The 18445-nt window shown below is 37.0% G+C and overlaps 1 protein-coding gene across 4 annotated transcripts in view; it reads right to left on the bottom strand.

Annotated features, from left to right (window-relative positions):
- Window positions 1-2006: 2006 nt before the first annotated feature.
- The window catches only part of CCDC85A (coiled-coil domain containing 85A), a 170036-nt gene continuing 153597 nt past the window's right edge, over window positions 2007-18445 (bottom strand). For 2 of the 4 annotated variants that reach the window (XM_059659774.1, XM_059659773.1), the window contains one exon: window positions 2007-3732. In XM_059659774.1, the coding sequence (XP_059515757.1) occupies window positions 3683-3732 (50 nt within the window). In that variant the 3' untranslated portion in view covers window positions 2007-3682. Of the gene's footprint in view, window positions 3733-11766; window positions 11887-14804; window positions 14940-18445 lie in introns of all 4 variants that reach the window. The other 2 variants (XM_059659770.1, XM_059659771.1) reach the window with 2 other exon arrangements.

Below are 18445 nucleotides of genomic sequence, written 5' to 3' on the forward strand. Positions count from 1 at the left end.
CTGGTGGTGGGGCAAGGTCTTGGGGAGGCCAGCAGAGTTTATCAGGCCCAAACAAATCGAGATTTGGCAATGTGAAGGGAAGGCTCTGGACTGGTCAGGCAGGCGAGGGAAAACCGGCCTCCATTTTAGAGCCACACAGCTCAGTCTGTCTCAGATTCTGCTGGGAGCCCAACCTCAGCAGAGTGGGGCCACCAGGAGCCGGGAGGGTGGGGCTAGTGTATCTCCCACTTCAGGGAGGCACTGCCAGGCAGGTTCACATGATAGTGGGAGAATGGCTCCCACCCAAAGCCACAAAGTTCAGTCACACTCTGAGTGTGCCTGGCCCAGGGTGGGAACCTCAGGGTGGGGCTATTTCTCCCTCAAGCTGACGCCCTAAGGAGTGGAGTGCTCCACCCATAAAAGATGGCGCCTGCAATGTGGGAGAGGGACTCAGTGAAAGGATCCTGGTGACTGTCCCTTCATCTCTCTTCCCAGATCCACAAACCCATCTCCCCTTCCTTTGCCAGAGCCTAGGGCGAGTGACCACACATGGGATTTTGTGCACTGGTCCTATAAGAGGGCACCGTATCTCTAGTAGACCCCGTCTCCCTGGCCGGACAGTATCTCTGATTTTCACAGTCAGATGTTATGTGGTCACCTCTTCCCAGCTCTGTAGCTCTGGGCCGGGGAGCCCAGGCAGCTGAGATATCCCTCTGGGATTTCAACTGTGCAGCTCTTTTCATGTTTCCACCTGCCTCTCTGCCCTTCCTGCCAGTGTGGATGGGGCTGCTTCTGTCAATTCTGGTTAGAAGGCCAATTCTGTGGTTAGGTTGATTGTTCAGTACTTTAGCTGTAATTCCAGGCTGGTCCTGGCAGGAGGTGGGTGTAGCTTCCACTTACTCCGCTGCCATTGTGGATTTTTTTTTTTTTTTAAATCCAGTTCAGTAGCATGTTGGTTCATCTCCCCACATTTGCGTTAAATTGCCGAAGGAGGAACGCATGCAGCCAGGGTGGTGAGGGATTATGAATTTATTCGATCACCCCCACACCAGCTGGCTGAGCCTGGATGGCTCCAGCACCCAATGATGGGAGTCGGCGGCTGTAAAAGGACTTTTGGCGGGCTTTTTTCTGGGCGGAGAATTATTTGTGCATACCCGGCGGGGAGATAATGGAATGTGGTCTCAGCAAAGGGACTGTCCATTGTGAAATGGCCTGAAAAGCCAGTTCCTGGGGAAGGGGTATCAACTCAATTGCTCGATCAAACCTAACAATTTGTGGTTTTCCTAGCTTCCTTCCTATAGTTGATTTCCATCAACAAGTTTGAGCAAGCTAGAAACTTAAAATACTTGGATTCTTACGTATCAGCTTCAGAGCTGGAAAAAAATATTCTGCCCAGAAATTAACATTTGTTCTAGGGAAAATAAAATCATACACTGGTCATATAAGAGAACAGTGCCATTCATTTTTATTGATATAGTAGGCAATTGGCAAGATTCAGGCCCTGGACTATACATCTACTACGTCATTAAAAGTTGGAGCTAATGCTAAATGTAGGAAGCCTTATTCCACAATCTTAATAGTCATTTTTAAGAAGTATGTTCTCTTACCATGCATGTCGGTGCTTTCCAATTTATGTCTTCGTTATATTACTGCTTCCTAAAATACTAAAGAAATTAAAAACTTAGCCTCTGTATTTTCCTTCCAGTAAATTTCCTTCTGATAATTTTTAAATAATAGAGTTGAGTTAGGTTTAATTTTAATCTATATGAATTAAAATAACAAATGAAGTTTTGTAACAAACTAATTAAAAATATTCTAAAATTTTTATTACATTATAATAGAGAATAGTGAGTTATAGCTGAATACTAAATCCCTCGTGAGCATGTTTAAAAACATGACTTACTGTCTTAAATATAAAACAAAGGCATCTGCAGTACTATCATCACCACACAAGAGCATGATGGTATTTAGTTCCTACAGAAAACTCATTTAGGAAAAACATATTGAAGAAGAAAAAAAAACCACCATGAGATTAAATAATTTATTACCAGTGCTAAGATGAACACATACTTAATACTCAATTTTATGCAGAACTTTAAAAAAATAGTTTTAATACAGTATCAAAATTTACACAAGTATTTTGTCAAAAGACCAGTGTTCCTTGTATTAGCTTCTGCAGGCACAAAAACTTATTTTAAATGTCTTCAGAGTGTAGGAATACAACAACGTAAGGATGAAAGCTTTTTTTCAAACAAGAGAAGGTGTAAACAAAGCAAGCAATTTTCTTTTACAAAATAGTAATACTTAAAAGATATAAAGGAAAGATAGCCTTAAATGGTAACCCAATTATGAGAATTAGAGATTATTCTATAGTAAATTAATTCATAAATGTTTTCTGAAAGCAAAGTACTGGTTTTTCATCACAACATTCTAAAAACTGACAATTATTAAGCTAATGAGCCCATTTAAAAACAACAATAGAATAATTTAGAAGAAATCTGAAAACTGGGAATTGTTGCATTCCTACTTTTAAAATCTTAAACCACAGTAAAAACTTAGCATTCTGTCACAGGCCTTTTGCACATTCATACAGGAAACTGTCATTGCATTTGAATAAACACAAAATACCTATCATAGCATTTCCAATACACACAGTCTAATATTATATATACCAAAAATAAGAAACTAAGCAAAGCTAGCACACCTCTTTTTCAAACCTCAAGCAGCCTGAACAAAGCTTTTAGCCTCAATAATCAAGGGCATGCGCCAGTTTCATAAAACATTAGATAGCTGCTGTAGACAAAGAAAGCTTTTCATAAATGCAGTGCAATATTTTAAAGTTTACATGAAGTTTATTAAATATAACAGCATGTCTAGAAACTAAATTGTAGAAATTGACATCTCACAGCTGAAAACACTTAGAAAAATTATGTTTGCTTGTTCTTCAATTGAAATTGGTAATATTAACATCAATGGGTACACTGAATGAATATGGACATGTCCCCAAGGCATGTCTTAATGAAAAATACATCAAGATTAAAAGAAAAGATATATTTATTTGATCACTTGAAATAAGTGGTACTCTCTGATAATCACTCTATATAAAGTCTTGCTACCAGCTGTTAAGGAGAATTTATGTGACATTTTAGCACCTCAAAACAAAACCCCAGAAACCTTATTTTACCTTGCATCTAAATTATGCGGCAGGAACTAGTATTTTGTTGACTAAAATATAACAATTAGGTACTCAAGTCTCAAACTTGGGAAGCTGGAAGATACTACCTCTTCTTACTTTCAATACGACATGGTAGGAAACTCCCACATTAAATGTAATGAGTCAACTCTATCAACCACCAAGGCTCTACTGTACCTTTCCAATCATGCGTTTTTCCCAATTATAAGCTAAGGAGTCAAAAACGTTTTAGTTCTAATGAAAATATTGGTACCAAAATGGTGACTTTCAAAGCTACCTTGTTTGAAATTGACTATTGTAGACATCAAAGCGAGAGACATAAAATACAGCTTTAGTTATACTAAAGGTTTTTAGAGGGAAAATATGTGCAATCACTCCATGAGTTCAGGTTTGCGGAAATCCACTCTTTTCTTCTTCTTTCCCGTTACCTATTCCTGGCAGTGGCGACCCCGTGTTTGAAAGAGTGTTTCTCACATTGGTCCTTTGTACTGGTTGCCAGACAAGTGCTGCCTAATCCCAGGACACGAACCTGCAGCATCTCCAAGTTTCCTCCACACAACCTTTAAAAGAAAACAAAACATCTTAATTGTTCTCTTCCACAAAGACGTGTGTGTTTTTACTGGTAAGGGAGATCTATGAGAGGGGCAAAGATGAATGTGAAGACAAGAGACAAAATAGCCACATGAATGAGCTCAAACACAAAGGAAGTAAAATGTGGTGCAAGCTTCTAAATCACAAGAATTACTCAGTTGTTGGACCACCGGGTTTGTTAGGAACCAGGGTCAAAATTAAAGAATGGATTGCCAACTTAGTCTAGGTATTTGAGTGACACTCCACTCTAGCTGCATGCTAAACAGAACTCCCACCCTCGGAGGTTGACTGCATTGGTGGAGGTGAGTGCAGGCATCTGTATTTTTTAAAAGCTCCCAATGTGATTGCTTCTAATGCATAGCTAGACTTAAAGAATCCTTAAGCAAAATCATCCTGGTCCCACTATTATACCTCTAATACAAGGGATATCAAAGGAAATTGAAGAAGCTTTGATCTTGAGCTATTTAAGTCCTGAGCTGATAGCTTTAGGGCCACTAGTAAATTTCCCTGCTTCTCCCCGCAGAGTTTTGGGGCTTCAATCATAAATCTTAGCTACCAAACAGTACGATTTCTCAGATTACCAAAACAGAAAGCACCCACACGCAGGGAAAAGATAAGAATAACTTCAAGAATCACTGAACTAGATACAATTACAATATGTTAAAAAAAAATGGGCTATTTTAGAGGGACGGTAGTAAAGGTGAGCTGAAGGATAACATAAGTATAAGGTAAAACTATAGACATCACCAATGATATATTAATATACTAACAGTAATTGGAAAACATGCATATACACCCACAGTAACAATCATAACCCTCCCAGGGTGTTTCACTATAAAGACTATGCTCACATTGATTAATTCCACAAAAATTTACATGACTATATCATGAACACAAAGCCAGTTGGTTCATTAATTATTCAGAGACTGTGTTTGTTTTCCTTTTAAATAGAGCAGATACTACAGAGATACCCAGTAAGAATAATACAGGGTTCTGTCTTTCATTTGCAAGCCAATGCAACTGTTAGTCTCTATGTTCTAGCAGATACTTTTATGTGACAGAAATGTCCTGTCGCATTTGGAGAGTTGTTATGGTCCTCAACTATTGGAAAGGAATGTCATAGCAATAGATGGCTCAAGCTGTACTCAAGGGAATTAGGAGAGTCTCAGTCTTAATAGCTTGACTGCAAAGAGGTACAAACATCTAATCAGGAAGCCAAGCTAGCATCTCTTTCTTGCCCTTAAATTGTAAATATAATTACATCTCTCCAGCATGCTTTACATTTCTGGTTTAGAAGTGGAGGGTAAACTCAAGACCTCAATCACAGACACAAAGCATTAGATGGTTACAACTCAATGCAACCCGTCTTCAAGTACTCAGCTGTAGACTGCAATGGGCTATGTGGTAAAAGGAAGCACAACAGACCAGGCAGAATTGAGCTAAGCCAATGAATGATTGACCTGTTAACTAAGAGGAGAACAGGTTGATGACCAATCAAGTTTTTGTACTGTTCTCAGGGAATTTGTGAGTCAAACAGAGAAACCTAAGATAAAAAAAAAAACAGTATATGTATTTCTGTGGTACAGTTTGGGAAGAGAATAGAGCCCTTCATGCTAGTAACATGATATGCTGTGAATAACAGTCTTTCATTGGATAGATGTCAACAACCTATCTTCAGGAGGACTATCAGAAACCAAGGCGAAAGTTCTGTATGTCTGTGACATTATTATAAAAGCACGGGTTCCACAATCTTAGCGAGTTTCTAAGAAATTACTTATCAATGCAGATGTCTTAAACATTAAAAAAAAACGCATACTTTTCTTCTCCAGTATTTGCTTTGTATTTTCAATGTTCATATAATTTTTAATGGTGAGGCCAATATTTTAAATCAACACTTTTTTTCTCTTGGCTTTTAAGTAGTTTCCAAATATATGAATGCCAACTGTCAGGCTTGGGCTGGCTTTTTTTTTTCAAAGTAAACAATTGAGAGTTAGAAAAGGTTTCTAGAGAATGTTTAAAGGCAAATGAGGAGCGCAAGCTTTAGCTCCAGGAAATATCTTCTTTGGGGAAAACCAGCTCACGTAGCCTTTTGACACATTTTTTTAAAAATATAGGTAAACAAAAAGATCTATACAAACTAATCAAGATACAAACCATGAGTAGGTCTCTGCTGTGATTAAGAAATAAAATTTCTAATGTCTTGAAATCAGAAATCTTTCATCTAAAAATTTAAAGAGGCAAGAAAAGGGACAATCCTGGCATTTCTGTACAGAATTTCTGGCATTAAGCACAATGGAGATGTAAGATGCATTGCTTTTCATTCTTGAGGAAAGAAAAGGAGTCCCCAGCTTTACTTGGGGAAGTGGAGAGAGCTAGTCCTCAGAGGAGATCGGGTCTAATCTGCTCACTTAACTGTTCGTTAGCGAACAATCTGGGCAAGTACCTTAATTTGAGCAATTAACAAAATTTGGGGATCTTCATTTCTTTAAACATAAAATGCAAGTGTGGGGTGCTTACCCAGTAGTTGCTATCCAAATTGTCCATGATCTGGGGCAAAACCCAGATCTCTGAATTATGAAGGAGCTCCACATACTACTCTGTGGAGACCCACTGGGGGGATGACCTCTGTGGCCCCCTCTAGTTCTACAAGCCTACAGTCAATAGATGAGAAGCAACAGGCATCCCTAGGTGTGTGGCCCAAATTCTTTTTTTTTTTTTTGGTCATTTCCCAGGAAGAAATTTTATTTCATGTTATGAATGCAAATTTTAGTAACAAATCTGTTGAAGTTACTTTTCTAGGACTGTTATCAAGTATTATCAAAATATGATTATTTCAAAATGTCACAAGTGAGAAGCCACTTGACAAAAGGTAACACATTTGTTTAATTTCACTAGTTACACGTGAACTGGTGGATAAGTCATGATTTTAGGTGTGTATGATATTTCTATTAAGATATCCAAGTTACAGGGATGATCAGAAATGGGTATGGCTATAGAGAGATTCCAGGTGAATCGGTGGATCACCTCTGGGGGCCTATTGGGCCCACCAACCCAAATTCTTAAATTTCTCTGAGGGAAATATTCAAACTGAAAACCTTAAGAACAGGCTGAAAACCTACAGAAGGTAAACAGTGACGCATTTAGGAAATCATGCCATCTAAAACTAATGATTTTTGAAAACAGATAAAAACAGATATTCATGAAATAAAGAAAAACAGCCAAAACACAAACAAGCAGGAGACTAAACACTTTCCCAGCACATAAAATTCCCATGGGACTTTGTAACTTTTACTGGATTCCAAGACCTCAAAGAGATTGTTAAGTATCTGAGATTATCTGGTCCTAATAGCCTAAAGCTTAAGGGTATTTCTAAGCAATTTTGATATCTTAATGGACAAAGAATCTAAGGTTTAAAAATTATATATATGCAGCCAATTAAAATGAGTGATTAATATAATCTATGATTTTTTGCTTTTAATAAATGTGTTCCTCTGTAATATTCTATTTAGCTTTCTAATAACCTTCACAATTATATTCTTGATAAAATTTAGTCAGCCATATAATGATCACATTGAATATAATCATCAAAGTAGCATGTCATTTTTTTACTGTGTATATCTATCTCCTATAGCTATATCCTGAACATATGTCAGCCACTGAAAGGTAAAGATACTACTTTGCATGACATGAAGCACACATATTATATGCATGAACAACCCAGCAAATATTACCTAGTAAGATTATGATTCTTTTCCCCCAAGTAAATTTACAAACAAATCCGAAGAAGTCTGTTTTATCACAGGTTTTAAACACTGATCTCTAAGGACCTTCTTAAAAATATGAAGCAGAAACCCATTTATTTTATCAAAACTAGTAACATTTTAGACAATAGACAATTTATTATTTAGAAACTTTAATAATTCTGGAATATGTTGGAATATATTGGCTTATTGCTTACCTGAATATATTATAACATGATTGTAGTGATAAAACATACTAAAGATAAAAATACGGGGATTTGATTTTATTTTCACATAATTAGGGCACTTGTCCAGCATTTTTTAAAGTAGATATTCATAAAGCAATAACTATGCCATGATGGGGCTTGGAACACAGAATACACAACAAAGCACATTAAACTTACATTGCACATTTCTCTGACTATAGCTTTTTCTGTCTCACTAAGGTCCTGTTCATACTCTTTACCCTGTTGACGATCTATAGTTTCCTGAACATCCAAGACCTGGATTAGTTGAAAAAGAGAAGCAAATTTCACATGGAAAAAAAACCTTGTTAGTTATAGAATAAAACCAGCAAGCAGCTCCACTTGGTAAAACCTTTAGTTTTCTCCATGTCTGCATATCAGAGTGGATACATATATGGCAAATCTTTTCATTATTATTGTGAAACCTATCTAGAAGCAATTCTACTTGATTTCAGATGGCCATTAAAAGCAATCTATTGCATCACTAAGAGTCTGTTGAATGTATTAATGTCTAAAATAATTAGATACATTAGTTAATTGGGTCATTAAGATAATCTGTCAATGATTTAGAGTCAATAATTCTTGCTCCATTGTAAAAATGAGCAATATAATTAATTATACACCAGACAGTCCAAATGATATGTAGACCCGGCCTATAGAAAAGATGATAGTGATGGTGAAGCTGGTTAGAATCCAGGAATATGTACATAAGAATTTTTGTTAATATTAACACTGCTAACCTCACAGTTCTTGCCTGGGCATTCTCAGTGGCTAGGAAAGGAATATGGGGATGGTTCTTCGACATTAGCAATGAGAAACACTGACTCCTTATACTAGTAGTGACAATATTTGAGCAACACTTCATAAATATTTTTCATTAGAGCAAAGTATTTGGGGATGAGATGCTTTTAAACAATTTTAGATTCCATTTCTCAAAATTACTGCTTAATAGAGTGAAATAATATTCCTTTAAAAATGTCTGTAAAGTTTTCATGTCAATACTTTCTAAAATACAAAACTTGGGCTTTGAGTGCAGTTTGCTATTTTCTTCTGTCAGCTTATAAATCAAAGCATTAATGTAGCATAAAAAAATGCTTTTCCTAAAAGCCCCTATAGGATCCACCCTGACATTGTTAAACTCCTTGTTCTGTTGTCCTCCCAGTCAGTGCTATGGCCACACCTAAAGGTGTCACCTGCGAATTAGCACCAGTGAACAGTTGAGTCAAAATAAGTGACTTAAGCATGAGGGGAGCCTTTCTTTTAAATTCATATGTACTGCGACTGCATGGATTTTCACTAGAGTTCATGCTGCAATAAAGAATGTAATTCACAAACTACTCTCTGGTTAACTCAAAAGTTCTAGCCATTGTTATTATGTAGATATTGCTTCTTTAACATAGGATATGATAGTAGTGAGTGAAAGCCTGACCCTTTTACTCAAATTAGAGTCAGTTTACATCCATTAGAGCAGTGGTTTTCAACCTCCCTAATGTCGCGACCCTTTAATACAGTTCCTCATGTTGTAGTGACCCCCCAACCATAAAATTATTTTTGTTGCTACTTCATAACTGTAATTTTGCTACTGTTATGAATTGTAATGTAAATATCTGATATGCAGGATGTATTTTCATTGTTACAAATTGAACATAATTAAAGCATAGTGATTGATCACAAAAATAATATGTAATTATATATGTGTTTTCCGATGGTCTTAGGCGACCCCTGTGAAAGGGTCGTTCGACCCTCAAAGGGGTTGAGAACTGCTGCATTAGAGGAAATCCTTTAACTATGCTCAGTGAATATTCATAGAAAACTTATGGAACTCTTTGAACAAGCTCATTTACTTACAGATTTGATTTATTATGCACCTCAGAGAAGAGTACTTCAAATCAGTTAATTTCTACTAAATGAAGTGAAGCTCCAATTAATAGCATGAATTTTAAAAACAAAAAAAAATGTGTTGTTATTTTAAGTGAGCTAATTTCTCACACTGCCTTCAAACTCTTCCCCCATCCTTGACCAGAGTTATTAAATCCTAGAGAATTTTTTTGAAATCTATCAGAAGATGAGCCACTGTCCTAAGTATTCTTTTCAGAACAGAAAAAATCTTACGATATAAATATGCTCTAGATCAGTGGCTTTTAAAAAACAAAATGTTGAATGATTTCATGTTTTTAACATGGAGATAGTGTTCCGATGTATTTCCCATACGCTGTGTTTGCACATATTTCTGTTTCAGACACAGTGAACTCATGAAAGCAAAAACATTCTCTATTCAAAAGCCTCCAGTTATCCAATAAAGATACGTTAGTTGCTCAGTACTAGCCAGCTTGCCCAGTGAGGACTTGTGTGTTCTGATTATAATATAGCATCTTCCTTTCTAGAGGTAAAATTTCATATGAAAATTAGAGAGTGAATTCAGAGAAAGTTGAAGAGCGCTTCTCTGCCTGCCCCATTCCTTTTCGGCCATCCTAACACAGCTGTAGTGAGAAATCTGGGGAAGAATGCAGTGTGACCCACTCAGCCGATCTGACTCAAATGGCACTTGCCCTTTAGTAAGGCAGCAGGCTGAATCATCTTTCAATCGGAAAATGTGCTACTTGGGGAGTATGTACGAGCACAAACACTACAGGATTGAAGCCACTCTCATTTTTTTTATCTCTAAAATGCTTTTCAGGTAGTTAGAGCCTGGCTTATGCCAAAGTTACAGCACTGTTCATGCTAAGCAGCATTCAAATGCTGAAGCAGATAGCAAGTGTTCCCCAGTAGATAAACCAGCACCCACCAGAGGGAGGGCGCACCCCTCATTCTGTTGTGCCTTCCCATGAATTCCTCTCAGTTGCTCACTTTATGTTATCCCAACCAACACGGGAGATGCCAGGCGCCTTGCCATTGGCCACCAGCGTGGTTATACTACCTTCCCTCATCAGCAGCCAATTGATGCCTGTGAGACTCAAGCTCACTTTATCTAAGGGACAGTAAAATATAAGGAGGGAGCTAAAGCTGCTAAAACTAAATCATCTCCAATTAACTATTTTGAAGTTCTCATCTATTGATTTGCTTGATGCATGCCAGGGAAAATGTGGCCCACTCCAAAAGGATGCATCTTCAGTCTGTGGATAAGTCATTCTGAATCCAAAACAATTTTAGAAGAGTTGTGAAACTCATGTGGCAGACTGAAGCACTCTACCTACTTCATGCTCAAAATACTTCATCAGGCTACATGTTATGGATTATTAATTTAAAGGACAGTGTTTTATACTTGGAAACTGAAAATTTCAAGGAATTGTCTCAATTTTAAGATAATTTTTATTACATTTGTTTCTACTCTGAAATATTTTTATTAAGTTTACTTAAGGTACTTATTGGAAAGCTCATTACTGGTAAAGAAAATTAAATGTAAATTTTAGCCAAGTCTTTTTTGAAGTCATTACAGAATTTGAAGTAAAAGCCAAAAATAAAATAGCTTTATGAGCAAGACCTCATACCTATTTTGTAATATTCTATAAAGGAACATTAACTAAAGTTTGAAGACCTAATTTCTTTTAGTGGAGGAGGGAGTAAGTTTTGTTTGTTTCAGTAGTTTATTTTAGTAAGTTGCACAATGTGCTTCATTTGCATAAAGAAAGAAAAATATGGTATCCTTCCTTCCTTTGGCCAACTATTAAGTCCCTCTATTTGAAGACACCCGTGCTACAAACATTGCACACAAAATACCTGTAACAATATTTTATACAATGAATATACATGCATATCAGACTTCAAATTCAACTCAATGCAGATAATGAATCACATTACTCAAAACAAAATAACACTAGAGATTCAACCATAAGTACTCAAACCCATTGTCAGTTAAAAAATTAAAATCATAGTTCAAAACTTAAGATAAAATTACACCATTAGGGGTAAAAAATAAAGTATATATGGTTAAAACAAGACTGTGAGGACTACTGGACTACAGCAAACAAACCACAACACAACTGATTTTCTTGATAAATGGTTGTACACAGTTGGTTACCTTAAGAGAGTGTACCACGGGTTCAGGCTGCTGAGAAGGTGTGGTATGTCCACTGAAGCTAGCTGGAGAGTTGGGTGAACTGTTATTCCCATCAGCCCCTGATGACAACCTAAAAGAACCCTTAGTAGAAAATCAACAACTTTGTTATTAAAACAAAAGTCGTTTATAACTGCACAGATGTCATTCAATTTCACTGCCAAATGAGAATCAGCCATTTTCATAATTTTTTTTTTTCCGAGACTGTCCTACAATACTATCCACCTGTTAACTGGAATGTACTTGCTGCTTGACCAGCAAGAAAAGTTAACCAAGGACCATCTCTATGCATGTCCAGATGTCATTTCTAATTTACCAAAGAGAGCAAAGTCCCCTAAGGAATGACCATTAAGCATTTCAAGAATGACTTTTTGAAACTTAAACATACTCAAGTGTGGGGAATTTGTGAGTTACTCCGCAGCTGAGCTAACATGCTCATTCAGCAAGACAAATGCCTCATTCCATATGTCTCAGAAAATGCAGACACATCACATTCTTATAAAACACTCTCTCTTTTAAAACATTTCTTTGAGGGAAGACCTGTAGTGGAACATATTCCAAAGAGATTTAACCAAATTCAGTATTTTCTTTCAGAAAAAAAAATCCTTATTTTCTGGTCTTTTTGGATATGAAAAACAAAATGGATCAGATTACATATTTGTAGTTCATTGACTCTGCAACTTAGTTGCTGAGAAATCAGAACCTGCCATGATTAACTTGGCCTGTGAGAGTCACAGTCACCCATATGGGAACTGAGGGGAAATCAAACCGACTTTTTCTAGGGGATTGCTTGCAGAAAGACTAAAGGATCAGGAAAGAAAAAGAGTAGCAGTTATCTAAACTCCCACAAAAAGCAGTCTAATGGGACTTTCACCTGTGTTATGGTGATCATTACACTCAGAGGGCCTGAGAGATTTTAATTTTTGTCCAACAAACCTAGAGATTTTTTTTCATGCCTATTAGACTAATAACTGCTCTGTTTCTCTTTGATCCCATGAATCTAATCCCCGGGGAAGGAGCATCATGTGTGGTTTGGAACTTTTCTTTTCCAGCATCTCTAAGAGAGTTGCTATGTTGTACATTTCAGGGATGGGAAGGGAAAGCTGAGAGCAGCAACAGTCTTAGGTATGGGCTTTATGCAAACCATGCTATTTTTAAAGAAATTGACAATTCCCATTGATTTTTACAAAAATTATTGTGCATGCAATTTGGAATATGTTCTCTCTTCCGCGTCGCTGTCACTGCTTACCTCGTTGAAGGCTATCCTCACCACCTCACAAGCCAACGGAGACCATGTGCTTTTCCGTGCTCAGAGAGTTTTGGAAACACATCAGGTCCTGCCCAACCCTCACTAGCCAACAGGGAGAGATAGCCATAGATGTGACATGTAGGTGACCACCCCAGTTTCTGTCCTTCATTGCTACGAATGACTAAATTAATAGCAGGTGATGACACAGGGCAACCAATTATAATAGTCCCAACCTTCTCTGGGGAAAAATAAGATATGTTTTCCTATATTTGTACTTCAGACCAAATCAGGCATAGTATCCGATACAAATAATAAAAGGGAAACTATTTGAAGTTGGCTCAGGGGGCACACCCTCCCTCCAACTCCATCACCACATTTTGGACATCCTCCTCTTCTGAAGAGATCAAATGTTTCCAAAACAGAGGAATTATAAAGGAAGCTCAAGTCCCCCACCTCTCTCCCTGCTGTCACCACTCTCATGAACTCGTGTGAAAAGACTTCTGAGGTACGCAGAGTTCACTTCAAACCTCTCATTTAGGACCCACCACTGCAGTTTTGTCTGTCTTCTGACTGGTAATCTGACTTGGTTGGCAATATTCCTTCCCCCTCTGGGCTACTCTCCTCCCAGTCCTTCTCTTTCAAAGTTTCCCTTCCCAGACCTGGCAAACTGGAAGGTATATCAATCCTTGCATGCTTTTTGCTTTCGAATGGGACCTCCATCTTTCAGGCCATTTTGGTTTAAGAAAATTCCTAGAATCAATGATAGCTTCCTTTACCACAAATCCTCTAATTTAGCATTGTTTAAACTTAAGGAGAGTCCTCTTCTACCCTTATCTATTCAGAAAAACAAATATTTTATTAAGAAGTTTCTTTAAATAATAGGATAATAATAATAAAGACTACAGTAGGGGGAAATGTATCATTGGGGGATTAAAGTTCAAATCCACTTTGTGAGCTATGGACTAATAATCACAGCAAGGTTCAAGAGTCATGATTTATGTGGTTTTTGTGAAGCCACAAAGGTAGCCAAGTGCCTGGTAAGGTTGTAACAAACAGGTTTCTAGATTGTAACAGAATCAAGTAACTCATTCTATCACATCTCATTTAGTTCCTATGAAACAAAAGGTCAAATTTATATGTGCTCAGTAGAATGAGACCAAAATTTGGAGAATTATCTAGGTTCAATGAATACAAAGTTGACTAATATGTTTTCACTGAAGTATTTTTTTAAATGTGCTACTGAGCGAAACATATTTTAATAAAATTGAGCCCATTTAAATTGTAACATGGCTGGCTCAGGACATAAGGAATTTAAAAAGAGGAAAACCTTAATGAAATTAGACACATGACTCCCAGTTTCAGGGAGGCTTGTTTTCAAGGTACACGTGATCCACAGTGCACCACTTTCTCCCGGGGCAGTCAACTAGAAAGGGCATGGGATAATTTCCTGGGCTGGTGTTTAAAAGTTCATTTTCATGGCCACTGAACTCTTAAACGCCTTTTCACGAAGGTGCAGGCTACCTTTGTTCTCCAGTCACTCAACTTTCACCCTCAAGTTCAGGGGGAAAACACTAGAGATGACTGTGTAGGAGATGAAAGACGACTCCCAGTGTCCCTCCCCAGACTTACACCCACAGCAACTTTCCTTCACGTACACAGACTGTTCTCTACCCCCAGCATAACTTTCCTCGAGCAGCACAAGCCACCTGGGTTACACACAAGCAAATGCAGCAGCTGGCTTGTCTTCACTCACCGGGAGAGTGGGCAGGCAGCGTCCTATTCCTCGGCACCCTTGCCACCACTGCAAGACCCGCCGGGCTCTGGGCCCCCAGCCTTTCTCCATATTTGAGCTGTTTCTAGTTGGAGGTTGCCTTCTATTCTGGGTGGCCTTATATTTGGAACAATATAGTACAATCACTCAGAAAAAAATACTGTTTCCCAAGTCTCAAGAAAGCAGATAGAACAAGAAGTGTAATGAAATGCACCACAATGACCACAATGGCAAGCTGTAACATGCACCTGTGACCAGGGGAAAAGTGACCATAAACTGAAGTCTGTGAATTAGAGCTAATACTGATTTTTAAAATAGATTTTGGTAAAGTTTTAACTAGTTCTCAAAGTATCAAAAAGTGGTAGATGATTAAAAATTTAAAGAATTGAAGCTACATAGACAAGTTTATTTTGTGGGTTTTACTTGTCAGAAACAAGTGCCATAAGTCTTCCAAGTGTTTAAAGCAGTGACTCTTCAGGACTTAACAGAAATTATTTGAAATGCATTTGGGAGCATGACGCCCTTTTGTGCAGAAACACAAGTTGGGTGGATAGATTTAACAATACTCAAAAGCTGATGCTGCATCAAATTCTCGACAAAATTCCTGAACATTTAAAAAATGCAGGGTGGGGCAATAGTAGGTCTACAGTTGTTTGTATGAAAAATACAGTAATTAATACAACAATAAACTTTCATGTATTCACACCTATAAACCCACTTTTGCTGCACCCTGTACGTATGAGCTAAGGGGTCACTACTGCTACATAGTAACTGTTTTTCATGGGACATATTCATAGTTGTCAAAATGTCAAATAATCAAGTTGATTCCCTAAATTTCTGTACTAGCTGGAACTAGAGATACCACATAACTAAAAGAAAAAGAAAAAAATTCCTTAAATTCTAGTTTTTTCCATGGCCAAACTGTAATTCTACTAAAAATGATCAGAACCCAAATGAACTTATTTGAACATAATTTCTCCTTCCTGCCAACTTTCACTAAAATCTTTAACTAAGAATGCTATGTCCTAAAGAATAGAAACATTTTAAAAATAAAATATGGGAAATTCACAAAATAGTCCCCAGATTTCAGTGTCTACATGTTTAATTTTAGGAGAAAAAAAATAATAATAACTTTTTTTAGTTCTCATCAATCTATTTTTCTAGAAGTAGGTGCTCTACTGTGATAGTACTGGTCTAATTTTTACCCTTTAACTTTTGGAGACTGAATAAAGAAATGAATAGCAATGATGATCAGTAGTTGTTACAAACTCTTCCCTGAATCTATGAAATAGTAGCAATTATCTATTAAATAAGTCACACATATTCCTCACATGAGAAAATTACATATTTGCACTTGAACCATAATGCTCATTTCAACAGAGCAACACCGATTTGAACACTGCTCTTTTGTAATAATTTCCTATGTCAGTGTCTACTTTATTTTCACCATCAAAAGAATTAAATCCAGTAATTTATAATGTGATTGATGGCTTAAAATTCACCTCCCACCCCAACTGGCATAGTTCGATTTCTGGGATGATTCTTATGCGTAATGCAGTATTTTACAAATGAGTTCTCTTCAGGAATTGGTTCTCTCCGTGACTTCCACATCTCTCAGACCTCAGGGTTTTCTGATTCAACAACTGGGTAAAACTTAAGAATTCCTTTTGTCATATTCCCTAATGTATAGTAAGACTGAATTCAAATGCCTCTCCATTGCAACAAAATTTATCATAACATGAAACCTAAGGTTAACACCTATAACCATTTAGAAGCAGCTGGAAAGAACAGCCACTCAGTTACTATGCAGACAGTGTACAATATTTTCCCACTTTCACAAAGCAGATAAAATATAAAAGGTTCTTTTTAAACATTATATGTAGAGTGCATAGTACTATTAATCTCCTAAGAGGGGGTAATATACACGGGCCAGATTTTTGTGAAAGAATAAACTACTTGGTGATATAACCATTTTAAAGCAAAAGGTACTCTTTTGGAATCAGGAGTAGTGACTTTCTACTCATGTGGGCATCATAATTTTTGTTTGTTTTAAAATTCTGGTCTTGGAAAAGTCTGTCCTGGACCGGCCATCATTTTTGACCTTCAAGTAAACTATACTTGAATGGTATTTATGTACTAATGAAGGCTTAGCTCTTTGCAAGCTCTACAATTACCAATCACACTATTTTCTGAAGACAGCTTCATAAAACAGAGTAAGCCTCCTGTAACTCGGTGCTTGGAATTGTTGTTGGCAACTTTGGAACTCAAAACGGTGGAAACCCAGATGCTGGCCATCAATTGGGAGAACAATTTCAAACAACCTTAAGAAAGTCACTTTCTATTTTCTGAGTAATCCCATTTTGCTTAGCTTTGTTTTCTGCAGTTTTTAAAAAATTCTACATTCATGAAAAAATACTTGAATAACCCTACCATTCCATAGGAATCTGAGTACTCATTAGCCACTTTCTATACAGGTAAAGGAATCCACAAATTATTGTAGGTATCAGGACAGTCCATCCTAAATGACAGCAAAGTAATGCTCTGCATCAAGACTGTGTGGGAGGTAAATGACAGGTTACTTACCCAGAGGCAAGTACTCATTATAGAAACCGTGAATTCTGTGGTGTGAGCAAACAGCCTGGATAGGGAACAAGAGTTATCCCTTCGTACCACTGAAAAAGATAAATGTTTGGTTTTGCTATCCCTTGTAACACAGCATTTCTGGAAAATCTTCCACGAAAAGTGAGATTTAGGACATTTTCTAAAATCGTCCTTAAAATCACTGACTTCTTAAGAATTAAGAAAAAATGAAGCCATTCAAATTTTTAAAAGAAAATGTATTACTCATAGTCTCGCTGCGTAAAATAATTACAATTCGCAATATGACTTTTAAGAGAACTGATAAGATGAAGCTATTGTGAATAAGTTGTCTTCTGGCTATTTTAGTAACATTGTTTTAATTAATACTTTGGAAGTTTCCATTCTTTTGCCTTACAGAGTACACATTAAAAAAATCTTTAACAGGAATGACAGTACTGTCTTTACATTTTATTATATAAAATGCAGGCTTCCCATTTCGATATAGATCAGACAAGTGCACTTGTAAGAAACTTTAGAGCCCAGCCCTCTTATCTATTATAGGAAGCCAACTATGGAAGTCTGAAAATTGATCGGCTAAAGTGGTTTCCTGTTAGTTAAAGATGTTTAATTTTTTATAAGCCCTGAAGGTAGGTCAAACTATACCTCTTCAGAACACATACCTAGTTTAAGAGAGAGGAGGAATTCAGTATTTCCTTATCATAGGGCAAGAGCGGATGGTTTGTGTAATCTCATCAGGCAAATAATGTTTTGTTCCATTTTACCAATCTTCATTCTGACATTTTGCAGAACTGCAGTACCACACAAATCAAAGCCCAAATAAGAGACTTTAAAGGTCACCTTGACAAACTTCTTCCAAAAGATTCCTGCAAATGGGCTTAGAAATGCTAAGAGATTTTCTGCTTTGCTCTAATAGAGAATAGTTGATTGTATTCAAAGAAAAGTTTAGTTTTTATTTAATTAAAGTAGAGTGTCTGAATTTACTCAATACTTATTTAAGACATTAAATAATTTCCTGGATTTGT

The sequence above is a fragment of the Myotis daubentonii genome, chromosome 12, assembly GCF_963259705.1.
Source record: "Myotis daubentonii chromosome 12, mMyoDau2.1, whole genome shotgun sequence".
In the NCBI taxonomy this organism is placed as follows: domain Eukaryota; kingdom Metazoa; phylum Chordata; class Mammalia; order Chiroptera; family Vespertilionidae; genus Myotis; species Myotis daubentonii.